Source organism: Salvelinus namaycush, unplaced genomic scaffold, assembly GCF_016432855.1.
Source record: "Salvelinus namaycush isolate Seneca unplaced genomic scaffold, SaNama_1.0 Scaffold284, whole genome shotgun sequence".
Taxonomy (NCBI): domain Eukaryota; kingdom Metazoa; phylum Chordata; class Actinopteri; order Salmoniformes; family Salmonidae; genus Salvelinus; species Salvelinus namaycush.
This window is the reverse complement of record NW_024059719.1, coordinates 68,543-80,878: the sequence shown is the minus strand read 5'-3', so window position 1 is coordinate 80,878 and position 12,336 is coordinate 68,543. Positions and strand designations below refer to the sequence as shown.

The following is a 12,336-nucleotide window of genomic DNA, read 5'->3' as shown; positions in this document are numbered from 1 at the left end:
TGTCTCTCTCCTGCCCTCTATACAACCCACTATCTAAATACTAACACTCCCTCTGTCCTGTCTCTTTCCCGCCAGTGGTGGCCACCCACAAGGCCGCCCGTCCGGTCAGCGCCCCAGTCTTCTCCCAGGCAGCCCTGATGGAGGCAGGGATCCCCATGCCCCCCCTGGACCTCCAGCAGCCCCAGACCTCCACCCCCATCAGGCTGCCAGCCCGCCAGGACGACAGGAAGCTGGAGGTCACCGTGGAGGCGGTGGACGAGGGCTCAGCCGAGGTCAAGGTACTGCACCTAGGAACTACAACTCCCACAATCCCCTGCCTTACAGGGATCATCATCATTCACCCCTCACACACAGATACACTGGTCATAGAAGTTACAGATAGACTGGTCTCAGCAGTGATATTGCTATATTCATCACATAGTATTATTTATAAGACAAGTATAATATGATGATTTTTCTATAGTTAGAAAATAGAATAGCTGTGCATCATCATTTTTGCCCTCCATTGGTCACAGTAATGATAGTGTAACATACCGTGACAAAGACACACCTCAGACCACAAGTTCCTCAGATGGCTCTGCTATGGACGGGGACGGGGCTCCTAGTGGAGGATTGTAATGTCATTATGCCTTCTCTCCTCCTCCATGCCTGGGGTAACTCCAGTCTGAGCAGACGGACACTGAGGAGCCGGTGCAAATGAGGAAGGTCAGACCTTTGACCTTGTCCCGACTCCTGCTTGTGCATTATATTAGTATTGTAGTCACTCCACTCCCATTCTAACTTACACCACTGCCAAGTCTCCCATCCATAAGACTAACTTCACCCTCTCCTCATTTTATTATCCTGCTTTCATTTGAATACTGCTCACAAACGACACGGTCTTTGAGTTGACCTCATGTTCAAGTCAGACATTGTCTATGACAACAGCGTTGGTATTGGTCATGTGCACAGACTGAGATGACGTATATGAGATACATTAAATATGCTTTTGGTTTGTACATCAGTCCAGACAGGAAGAAAAGGCCTTTGAAGAATGAATGTTGAAAGAAGATCCCTCATTGGCTGCTGCATTTACATGCATGACACAGGACTAGGTTTTCATGATGACTAGTGTTTCTATCGAGTACTGTATTCCTGCCTGACCCTTCACCTTTGTCCCCCCACCCCTTCAAGACACCCACTCTAATAGCCCTGTCTTGGGTCCCCTGCTTTGCACATCTGGGATTTGAGGGCCCTTGTGGCCCCCAGAACTCCAGGCCACTCTGCATGCAGACCCCTCACCACCCCCACTCCTCTAGAACCCCCCCCAATGCAACAATGCATGTCCACGTTGTGACGTCTGCCATGATGTCACGTGGAACCTGTGTAACCCACACCCTTCTCTTTTTTTGTTCCTTCACAGAAAAGAGCTAAGAGAACTGAGGGTGACTCAATTTATATCAGACATAGTCTTTTAATGTTGGAGGTTTGTTTCCCCGTCTTCTGGAGATCTGTCTCTGTACACTGTGTTTTCCTGCTGTTTGGCTACTGGCTGCTGTAATACAACAGGCTGCTTTGCATGTGACATTACTGATTCACATCTTGTGTTTACATAGGCGTCTTTGCTTCTGCTAGTGGATGATTTTGACTGTGTAACCGCTCATTTGCTTTGTGTGTGGCGACATTAACACAACTAGCTGCTTGTTTCAGGGGAGGGTTGTTGAGCACTAGATATCTCCTGGTTGCTTCTCACAAAGTATATGATTGGGATGATGGTCTCTTCTCCCCAGACGTCACACCATACACGTTCCATGAAAGGGAGCCAGGAGTGTTTCACTTGTGGTGTTTGTAGTTACCGTTACTGATCGGCCACGTTATGCAGCTGAGACGTCGTTCCGTCTCCTAGCTGGGCCATTAGAGTGTTAGTAGAAGCATTACCATTACATTACAGCATCTTGTTTCAGCTCTGTCTCTCCTCGGTATACAGTAGAAAAGTCCTTCATCTCCATATAGGGCAGACGACCACCAACCTTCCCTCTCCATATAGGGCAGACGACCACCAACCTTCCCTCTCCATATAGGGCAGACGACCACCAACCTTCATCTCCATATAGGGCAGACGACCACCAACCTTCATCTCCATATAGGGCAGACGACCACCAACCTTCCCTCTCCGTATAGGGCAGACGACCACCAACCTTCCCTCTCCGTATAGGGCAGACGACCACCAACCTTCCCTCTCCGTATAGGGCAGACGACCACCAACCTTCCCTCTCCATATAGGGCAGACGACCACCAACCTTCCCTCTCCATATAGGGCAGACGACCACCAACCTTCCCTCTCCGTATAGGGCAGACGACCACCAACCTTCCCTCTCCGTATAGGGCAGACGACCACCAACCTTCCCTCTCCGTATAGGGCAGACGACCACCAACCTTCCCTCTCCGTATAGGGCAGACGACCACCAACCTTCCCTCTCCGTATAGGGCAGACGACCACCAACCTTCCCTCTCCGTATAGGGCAGACGACCACCAACCTTCCCTCTCCGTATAGGGCAGACGACCACCAACCTTCCCTCTCCGTATAGGGCAGACGACCACCAACCTTCCCTCTCCATATAGGGCAGACGACCACCAACCTTCCCTCTCCATATAGGGCAGACGACCACCAACCTTCCCTCTCCATATAGGGCAGACGACCACCAACCTTCCCTCTCCATATAGGGCAGACACCACCAACCTTCCCTCTCCATATAGGGCAGACGACCACCAACCTTCATCTCCATATAGGGCAGACGACCACCAACCTTCCCTCTCCATATAGGGCAGACGACCACCAACCTTCCCTCTCCATATAGGGCAGACGACCACCAACCTTCCCTCTCCATATAGGGCAGACGACCACCAACCTTCCCTCTCCATATAGGGCAGACGACCACCAACCTTCCCTCTCCATATAGGGCAGACGACCACCAACCTTCCCTCTCCGTATAGGGCAGACGACCACCAACCTTCCCTCTCCATATAGGGCAGACGACCACCAACCTTCCCTCTCCATATAGGGCAGACGACCACCAACCTTCCCTCTCCATATAGGGCAGACGACCACCAACCTTCCCTCTCCGTATAGGGCAGACGACCACCAACCTTCCCTCTCCGTATAGGGCAGACGACCACCAACCTTCCCTCTCCATATAGGGCAGACGACCACCAACCTTCCCTCTCCATATAGGGCAGACGACCACCAACCTTCCCTCTCCATATAGGGCAGACGACCACCAACCTTCCCTCTCCATATAGGGCAGACGACCACCAACCTTCCCTCTCCATATAGGGCAGACGACCACCAACCTTCCCTCTCCATATAGGGCAGACGACCACCAACCTTCCCTCTCCGTATAGGGCAGACGACCACCAACCTTCCCTCTCCGTATAGGGCAGACGACCACCAACCTTCCCTCTCCATATAGGGCAGACGACCACCAACCTTCCCTCTCCATATAGGGCAGACGACCACCAACCTTCCCTCTCCATATAGGGCAGACGACCACCAACCTTCCCTCTCCATATAGGGCAGACGACCACCAACCTTCCCTCTCCACCGCTCGGCCATCACATATCTTTCCACTCACCAGCTCGTCCACTATTTGTGGCCCTGTCTGAATCTAGTTTAGGATGTCTTCCCAGTCATATATTTATGTCATTCTGAATAAATGACTTCTAAGAGTACGCTCCACTGCTCTCATCACCATAAGATTCATCCAGCCACAGAAACAGGATGCCATGCTGCTGTCGCTGCATAGTGACGACCTGCGTCTGTGACCAAAAGTCACGTGTGCTAACATCACCTCGCTCTCATCCGCTGTGATTTGTAACCTGATCAGATTATATGTAGTGCTGCTCACTAATTGAACAGGTTGATTTATCAATGAGAGCTCAGAGAATCTATTTTATTTCGAATCGATCTGATGTTCTGAGTTCCGGCCTGCTTTAACGCTGTAGCTTTGAGTCAAATAGAACAGCAAAGTAACCTGCTGCTTGGTTGACATTTTTTATAAACATGTTCACATGAGTGACATTGTTTCTGACACACCTGTTTTCTCTCTCCACCTTCTACACATCTACTCTGCCACTCCTCTTCTCCACACCTATTTTCCAAACCAAATGTTTGTCATTTTCCACTTTACCTTTCTACCTCTCTCTACCTCTCTCTACCTCTCTCTCTCACTCTACCTCTCTCTACCTCTCTCTACCTCTTTCTACCTCTCTCTACCTCTCTCTCACTCTACCTCTCTCTCTCACTCTACCTCTCTCTCTCACTCTACCTCTCTCTCTCACTCTACCTCTCTCTCTCACTCTACCTCTCTCTCTCACTCTACCTCTCTCTCTCACTCTACCTCTCTCTCTCACTCTACCTCTCTCTCTCACTCTACCTCTCTCTACCTCTCTCTCTCACTATACCTCTCTCTCTCACTCTACCTCTCTCTACCTCTCTCTACCTCTCTCTACCTCTCTCTCTCACTCTACCTCTCTCTCTCACTCTACCTCTCTCTCTCACTCTACCTCTCTCTACCTCTCTCTACCTCTCTCTACCTCTTTCTACCTCTCTCTACCTCTCTCTACCTCTCTCTCTCTCTCTACCTCTCTCTCTCACTCTACCTCTCTCTACCTCTCTCTCTCACTCTACCTCTCTCTCTCACTCTACCTCTCTCTACCTCTCTCTCCCTCTCTCTACCTCTCTCTCTCACTCTACTCTCTCTCTACCTCTACCTCTCTCTACCTCTCTCTCTCACTCTACCTCTCTCTCTCTCTACCTCTCTCTACCTCTCTCTCACTCTACCTCTCTCTACCTCTCTCTCTCTCTCTCTCTACCTCTCTCACTCTACCTCTCTCACTCTACCTCTCTCTACCTCTCTCGCTCACTCTACCTCTTTCTCTCACTCTGCCTCTTTCTCTCACTCTACCTCTCTCTCTCTCTCTACCTCTCTCTCTCTCTCTACCTCTCTCTCACTCTACCTCTCTCTACCTCTCTCTCACTCTACCTCTCTCACTCTACCTCTCTCACTCTACCTCTCTCACTCTACCTCTCTCACTCTACCTCTCTCTCTCTCTACCTCTCTCTACCTCTCTCGCTCACTCTACCTCTTTCTCTCACTCTGCCTCTTTCTCTCACTCTACCTCTCTCTCTCTCTACCTCTCTCTCTCACTCTACCTCTCTCTCTCACTCTATCTCTCTCTCTTCTCCTTCTCTCTTCTCTCCCACCCCCCTCTCCTTCCTCCCTCTCTCACCTCTCTCCCACCCCCCTCTCCTTCCTCCCTCTCTCTCCTCTCTCCCACCCCCCTCTCCTTCCTCCCTCTCTCTCCTCTCTCCCTACGTCTCTCCCACCCTCCCTCTCCACTTCTCCCTCCCTCCAGGACTTTGATCATCCCCAGGAGGATCTCATCAGGCATCATACTAGTATCAGTGAGCTGAAGAGGAACTTCATGGCGTCTGTCCCAGAGTCCCGGGGGCCCAGCGAATGGGACAAGCGCTTGTCCACTCACTCCCCCTTCCGCAGCCTGGGCATCAACGGACAGCCTTTGCCCGATGCCGACGGGGTGAGTACCATCTCAGACCAGACACTGTGCTGTACCCCACCACACAGCCCTCCCCTCAGTTCTCTGTAGTTCACGCCAGCTTCCCAGCTCTCCCATTCCACAGAGAAGGAATGGATGTTAGCACACAATGTTGGGGTCAGTTCCATTTCAATGCAAGTCAATTTGGGAGATGAGGAGAAATTGAAATGTGTGAATATATTCCTGAATTGACTGAATGGAAGTACCTCACCACACGTTTCCCTCTGTATGGCTGTCTGTTGTGTTCTAAGTTGATGTGTTGGGGTGGAGTACCACAACACCATCCCGTGGTTCTCCTTTTTGTTCCTCTTGGTTTGTGCTGATGCGATGCAAACACTTTTTGCATGTCTTTGAGCAAGGCCTTTTTTATCTTCAACCGGACCCATCTAGTCTATGGAAGGCTTTCTGTCATTACTACCCTACTAAAATGGAAAGACTTCTGTTTGCATGGGACAACTGAAGAACACCTTGTCAAGACTGATTGGAACAGATCAGTCTGTCTGTTCACCTTGTGGCCCAGTCTGTCTGAATGTTCAGCTGTTTGTTGTGAGGAAAGGACTTATGGTTTGGGCATGTGGTGTCTGAGCCTATTGGTCAGGTTTCTAAGCCCAGCTCTGTCTTTACCTCCTCATTGGTTGTCCCTTAGTCTGACCCTCCCCTCAGTGCATGACAACCAGACCTGATTGGACAGAGAAACTGCATGACCCTGTGACTTGAAGATCATGACCTTGCAGTAGAAGAGTTGACCTGTGTGCTCGTCCTCCTGTCTCCTCTTTCCCTCAGTGATGTGCTTGTTTTCTGCTTCATCTCCTCCATCCTGCCTCCTTCTCCTCCATCCTGCCTCCTTCTCCTTCATCCTGCCCCTCTTTCCCTAACTCTGCTTCCCCACACTTCCTTTTTTCTCACTTTGCTTTGTTATTCTGTGCACTGATACTCCTGGCCCCAAGCCCACAACTAAATAGTCTGAAGGCCCACAGGTTACCCATAACCACCTAGTCCAACTCAGACAAATGCGTTCTCCATTCTTCCTCTCTTAGACCATGACACAGCTTTGCATAGCCTTACTATCCATTACCCTACATCAGACATTTCAACATCCCCTATCTCTCCCCCTCTCCACCCTCACCCTTCTCCCCTCAGTTCACCATCCGCCTTCCGCGTGGCCCCCTGCAAGACTTCTACTCTAAACGCAGCTGAGGTGGCATCCTGGGGGCCTCTCGAGCCAGCCCAGAGGGAGAGGACCAGAGAGAGGGATGTGTATAGGCAGGCCATCAACCTCTAGCTCCTTCTTCTCCTCTTCTTCATCACAGCTCTTCATCATCTTCTTCTACTTCAGAAGCTGCTTCCTGTCATGTGACTCTTACTTCCTGTGTATCTTGCTCAGTCCCCCCCTCCCCAACTCTTCCTGACTGTTCCTACTGACTGTTGCTCCTTCCTAAAAAGTTTAAAGACTTGACGATGAACCCACTTGTGTTTTTGTATATCTGATTATCTGGACTAGACGAGGTGCGTCTGACAATGAAAGTTGACAGGTGGCTTTTTACAGTAGGAACAGTTTTGATATGTGCAGGTTCCACTAATAGAAGGTGTTTTTGTACACATCCAGACAGACATCAATGTTGTCATATAGTAGGATTAGTTAGTGGCGTGTTGTGGTATTTCATGTATGAAGTCTTCTATAGAAGCACATTAACCCAGCACTAGTGGACAGCTACAGTGTATATTTGACTATACACTGTATACCTCATCACAATTCACTGTTGTTTTTTGTATGCACATCTAACACTGACGAGGTAACTTTGGGGCAGCTTGATCAAATGTTATAGTATACATGACCTATGTTTCGTTCACTGGTATTTGGTAAAACACTCTTGTCAACTGCAATATATTTTGTCCTGCTGCAATGCCCTTTTGACAATCAATTTTGACCCACCCAAAAAATGCAATAAATTCTTGCTCAACATGTTTGATGGTGGAAAACATTGTTTCATTCCCTGCTGTTGTTCACACAGTGGATATATGTGTGCTGTGTCTTTCTCTAGAGTGTGTGTATTACTCCTATAAGTGAAGAGCTGGACACTAAGGCAGCGCTGCAACAGGATGAGTCCAGCAGCACTGTAAGGCCATCGGGGAGGCCCAGCCCCAGCCCTGCTAGCACAGAAACTGGGCCTGATAGGGTTGACTCCAAATCCCATGATGCACCTGTGGTGGCAGGGCCATGTGATCAGGAGGATGAGCATGTTAGCTCTGGGACCACCATCGTTGAGGTGGAGAGGGCACAGCTGCCCCACTCCTATCAGCTCCAGGGTACAGTGCTGGAGGAGGAGGAGCCGGCAGACCCAGGGTCGAGGGGGGAGCAGTCTGGGAGGATAACTGGAGCCTCCCACACCTCCTATTTCGTGAGCGGTGTTCCCCATGTCATACGCTGTTTCCAGGTAGCCCTCCCTCTGCCCTGACCAGCTCCTGTTGATTGACTCCTCTGCCTGTCCTCTACCTGTCCTCTGCCTGTCCTCTGCTCTGTCTGGGTGATTCCATGGGGGACAGTGTACACTCACCTTTCTGCAGCATGGCTACAAGGAATCCAAACTGTAAACACTGAATCTGTCCTGTAGTCATACTGGTGTTTGTCAGGGTGGGTGAGCTCTGCTGGAGCCGCTGCAGAGGCGGTGCACAGTGATGGTGTTTTCTCCGGTGTTGGGGGCGATGGGAAGAGATACGGACCGTGTCGCTATTCCTCTCTTTCAAGCGCTCTCTCTCTCTTTCTCTCTCTGACACACTAGATGAACTGTCTTTCTCTCTCTGACACAATAGATGAATTGTCTTTCTCTCTCTGACACACTAGATGAATTGTCTTTCTCTCTCTGACACACTAGATGAATTGTCTTTCTCTCTCTGACACACTAGATGAATTGTCTTTCTCTCTCTGACACACTAGATGAATTGTCTTTCTCTCTCTGACACACTAGATGAATTGTCTTTCTCTCTCTGACACACTAGATGAATTGTCTTTCTCTCTCTGACACACTAGATGAATTGTCTTTCTCTCTCTGACACACTAGATGAATTGTCTTTCTCTCTGACACACTAGATTAATTGTCTTTCTCTCTGACACACTAGATGAATTGTCTTTCTCTCTCTGACACACTAGATGAATTGTCTTTCTCTTTCTGACACACTAGATGAATTGTCTTTCTCTCTCTGACACACTAGATGAATTGTCTTTCTCTCTCTGACACACTAGATGAATTGTCTTTCTCTCTCTGACACACTAGATGAATTGTCTTTCTCTCTCTGACACACTAGATGAATTGTCTTTCTCTCTCTGACACACTAGATGAATTGTCTTTCTCACTCTGACACACTAGATGAATTGTCTTTCTCTCTCTAACACACTAGATGAATTGTCTTTCTCTCTCTGACACACTAGATGAATTGTCTTTCTCTCTCTGACACACTAGATGAATTGTCTTTCTCTCTCTGACCTCGTGGTGGTGGGAAGGACATCTTGGTAAAACTAGAATGGGGAGTGGGAATGAGGGACCCAATCAGTTGTGAATGAAAAGAGAGGTGTGGTTTGAGGGTTTTTCATGGGGAGTGGTTGATGAAACATTGGAAAATTACAGCTGTGCAATGTTCAATTGGGCACAACCAATAATGTATATCAACACTGGACACAACATCATGTAAGATTCAGATATAATGATATGATATAGAGCCTATATGTCTGTGTGACATGTATAGAAGGAACCATGTCAGCTCTTCTCATGACATGTCAATGTGCAACGTTCAGTCAAACTGACTGGAGTGTGTTCTCCTCCCACCCCAGCCCCCTCTGGTGCAGACCCAGACAGTCACCATCACAGACGTGTCCAACTCCCTCCCTACTGATGTCTCCACTAAGGATGTCCCTATCGTTCAGACCCAGACTATCACCTACGAGTCTGCAGAGGTAGCCACCCCATGATAATAAAGATGATGCTACAGCTGGGCAACTCTGAGCTGTGGTTCATCTACCACAGGGTACAATCAGGGCAGTGTTCACGGATCAATACATGGCATTTCTTTCTGAAACGTTCAGTACAGTGCACCGTCTTTAACGCCACTGATGTCTGAGGTGTTACCATGGAGCCATTATTTCTGTTTGTTTCCTCTCAGGGGTCAGTTGACGGGACAGACGGGGGGAAAGAGGCCACAGCACTGAGCAGCATTCAGACCTTTACCTCAGAGAGCAGCAGGGAAACCAGTGGCACCTCCATTACTACCACCACCACTCACATCTCCAAGGTAAGGGCACACCATAGACCGCACACACACACCTCAGCTGTGTCATGGCCTCTGACTATTTCTCTTGTCCCAGGTGGTGAAAGGAGGAGCGTCAGAGACCAGAGTGGAGAAGAGAATCGTCATCAGTGCCGACTCAGAGGATGACCAGGTACAGTGTAGTATGACGGCTCCTTCTACACACACCAAGGCCTGGTCAAGCACAATGCTTCTCTGTGACACATTTCTGTCATAAGGTGTACAACCAGCTAGGTGGAGGTTAACTGAAGCTTTGTCTCCTGCAGGGAAGCGACGGCGGAGCAACAGCAATGTGATTCAGCTCAACACACAGTCAGGGAGCCCTATGGATCTGATGCTCAAGACACCAGAGCTTTGTAGTACAGGGGACCAAGTGACTAACCTCCCTGTCCCAGAGCCACCCCCACCTCCTCAACCCATACTGACATTGTGTCCTGACTGGTCCCCTCCAGAACCACCGTGGATGCATCTCAAATGACCAGAGCCCTGGTTGGGATGCTTCCTGGTGTCTCCCTGCCCAGTGGGATATGAACAGGCCAGGGAGAAAGCCTATTGTGTCCTCTCTTTCCATACTGCTGTACTGACTGTATGGTGGCTTCATTTTGGTCTATTCCACTCAAACCTCATATTTCGCCAAATTACTTTTTTTTAAATGATTGTAGTAGGAAAGATGAACCTTTTCAGTTCTAAGAGCATTTAGGTCGTTTGCTTTTAAATGTTTATTTACAACATATTTTTCTGTCGTTTGTATTGCTACTACTGTATCATTGAGTTTAAGTGTGGACTCAGCGATATGACAGAGATGCAGAAAGTAAACAGCGTAGTGGGTCAATTTCAGCAAAACAACTAAGAGCATTGAAGTGAGAGGCTCAACTTCTCCTCTGTTTTGGTGCCATGGTTCCAACGCTGTGAACAGAGTGAAGCGAACCCGTGCACATGCGCAGATACTGTGTGAGAGCAAAGTCTTGCTTCTCGCTCATCTCAATATCTGCGGTGCTGGTCGAGGCAACGGCATTTTACTGAGTCTCCCTTTAACATGCTCATTTTGATAGAAATGCACTGTTTTCAACTGAGCTTTAAGTAATAACATTATCAGACTTTTTCAATCAGATTAAGATGCTGAACAGAAACTAGACGTATTTTTGGAAAGGGATAACTCCTTTGAGTTTGTTTACGTTTGTAATTGAGGAATATTATTTTTTTATTGAATATTCAAATTGAAATGACATACCTCACTTAAAAGTATTGAACAAAGATATTGCATACTCAAACAAGCAGGCCTGTTTTGGATTTGTTCTCTGCTCAGGTAAAATATCTCTTTCTTAACCAGCCAAGTTAACATGTGTAATACTACTAGGTCAGGCCACGATGACCCTCGTTATAAACTTTGACGTGATGACAACTGTCTGTTTTGAAATGTTTACTCTATTTTATAGCATTACTGCTTTTATAGTATTTGTACAAAATTAGGTTTTTAAGTTATTGAAGTTCATATCCTACCCAATGGTAGCTTCTCATATCAATATTGTCTTTTTTTTTTTTACAGCTTGAGTTTGGGAGTGTCCCATGTTTCCCAGTAGGTATTCAGCATTGTTTTTTCTTCCTCTTTTAACGCACCTTTGACCTCTAGGACTGCCCCACGCAGTCTGATGTGAGAGCAATGGAAAGTCCCGCTGTGTATTGTCCCTTAAAATGATTTTAGATCGAAACGTGATTGATTTTCAAACCTTTTGTTGTTGATTTGATGAAACAATGCTTTAGTCTGTTTCTCCGGTTTTATGTCTTTGTCAATACTGCAGGACAAAACCCCTCTGTATATGATTGTATGAAGAATGTTCAGTCTTAATGTACATTCTAGCCCTGCAGATAGATGGGTCCAAATGATACTCAGCTCTTAAACACCGTAGTACATGTGCAAGATGTATTTATCACTATCAAAAGGCAGCTGTCCCAGTGTATGTGGCTTTTCTTTCATATAGGGGAACATATTTTGTCCTTTTGTACATGTTCTACCATCATTTCTTTGTAAAGTAGAGACTGTTTCATGTGATTCATTGTACTGGGATGTTTTTTAAAACACGAACATGTTTGCAGGCTTTCAGACACAGAAGACACATTCATAATCATCTAGTTTGTATATCTTTCTTACCACCTGTTTTAGAGTAGATTCCTCTACCAGTTGCTGTACCCTGTCCTTTTGTAGATCAGATAAAGATACGTGTATGAGAACCCTTTTAGAGAATGACAATTGGTAGCAGACCTTTCTTCTCCTCTGAAGAAGTTTGTGAAGGTGGCACAAACTATTAGCTAGAAGGATCTTGAGGGCATAAACTAGAATCTCAGCAGAACCCTTCGTTTTTAGATTTGTAAACATATTGTTGCTTTTCTGTGACATATCCCTGTCTTAAAGTTAAATAAAATCAGAATGAATTATCAAGTGG

The 12,336-nt window shown here is 47.5% G+C and overlaps 1 protein-coding gene across 9 annotated transcripts in view; it reads left to right on the top strand.

Moving 5' to 3' along the window:
• The window catches only part of LOC120039599, a 38,486-nt gene extending 26,150 nt beyond the window's left edge, over window positions 1-12,336 (top strand). For 4 of the 9 annotated variants that reach the window (XM_038985013.1, XM_038985017.1, XM_038985015.1 and 1 more), the window contains 9 exons: window positions 76-278; window positions 664-705; window positions 1,403-1,465; window positions 5,396-5,578; window positions 7,639-8,031; window positions 9,423-9,545; window positions 9,752-9,880; window positions 9,954-10,028; window positions 10,162-12,336. In XM_038985013.1, coding sequence (XP_038840941.1) covers window positions 76-278; window positions 664-705; window positions 1,403-1,465; window positions 5,396-5,578; window positions 7,639-8,031; window positions 9,423-9,545; window positions 9,752-9,880; window positions 9,954-10,028; window positions 10,162-10,191 — 1,241 coding nt within the window. In that variant the 3' untranslated portion in view covers window positions 10,192-12,336. Of the gene's footprint in view, window positions 1-75; window positions 279-663; window positions 706-1,402; window positions 1,466-5,395; window positions 5,579-6,736; window positions 7,558-7,638; window positions 8,032-9,422; window positions 9,546-9,751; window positions 9,881-9,953; window positions 10,029-10,161 lie in introns of those variants that run through there. The other 5 variants (XM_038985016.1, XM_038985019.1, XM_038985018.1 and 2 more) reach the window with 5 other exon arrangements.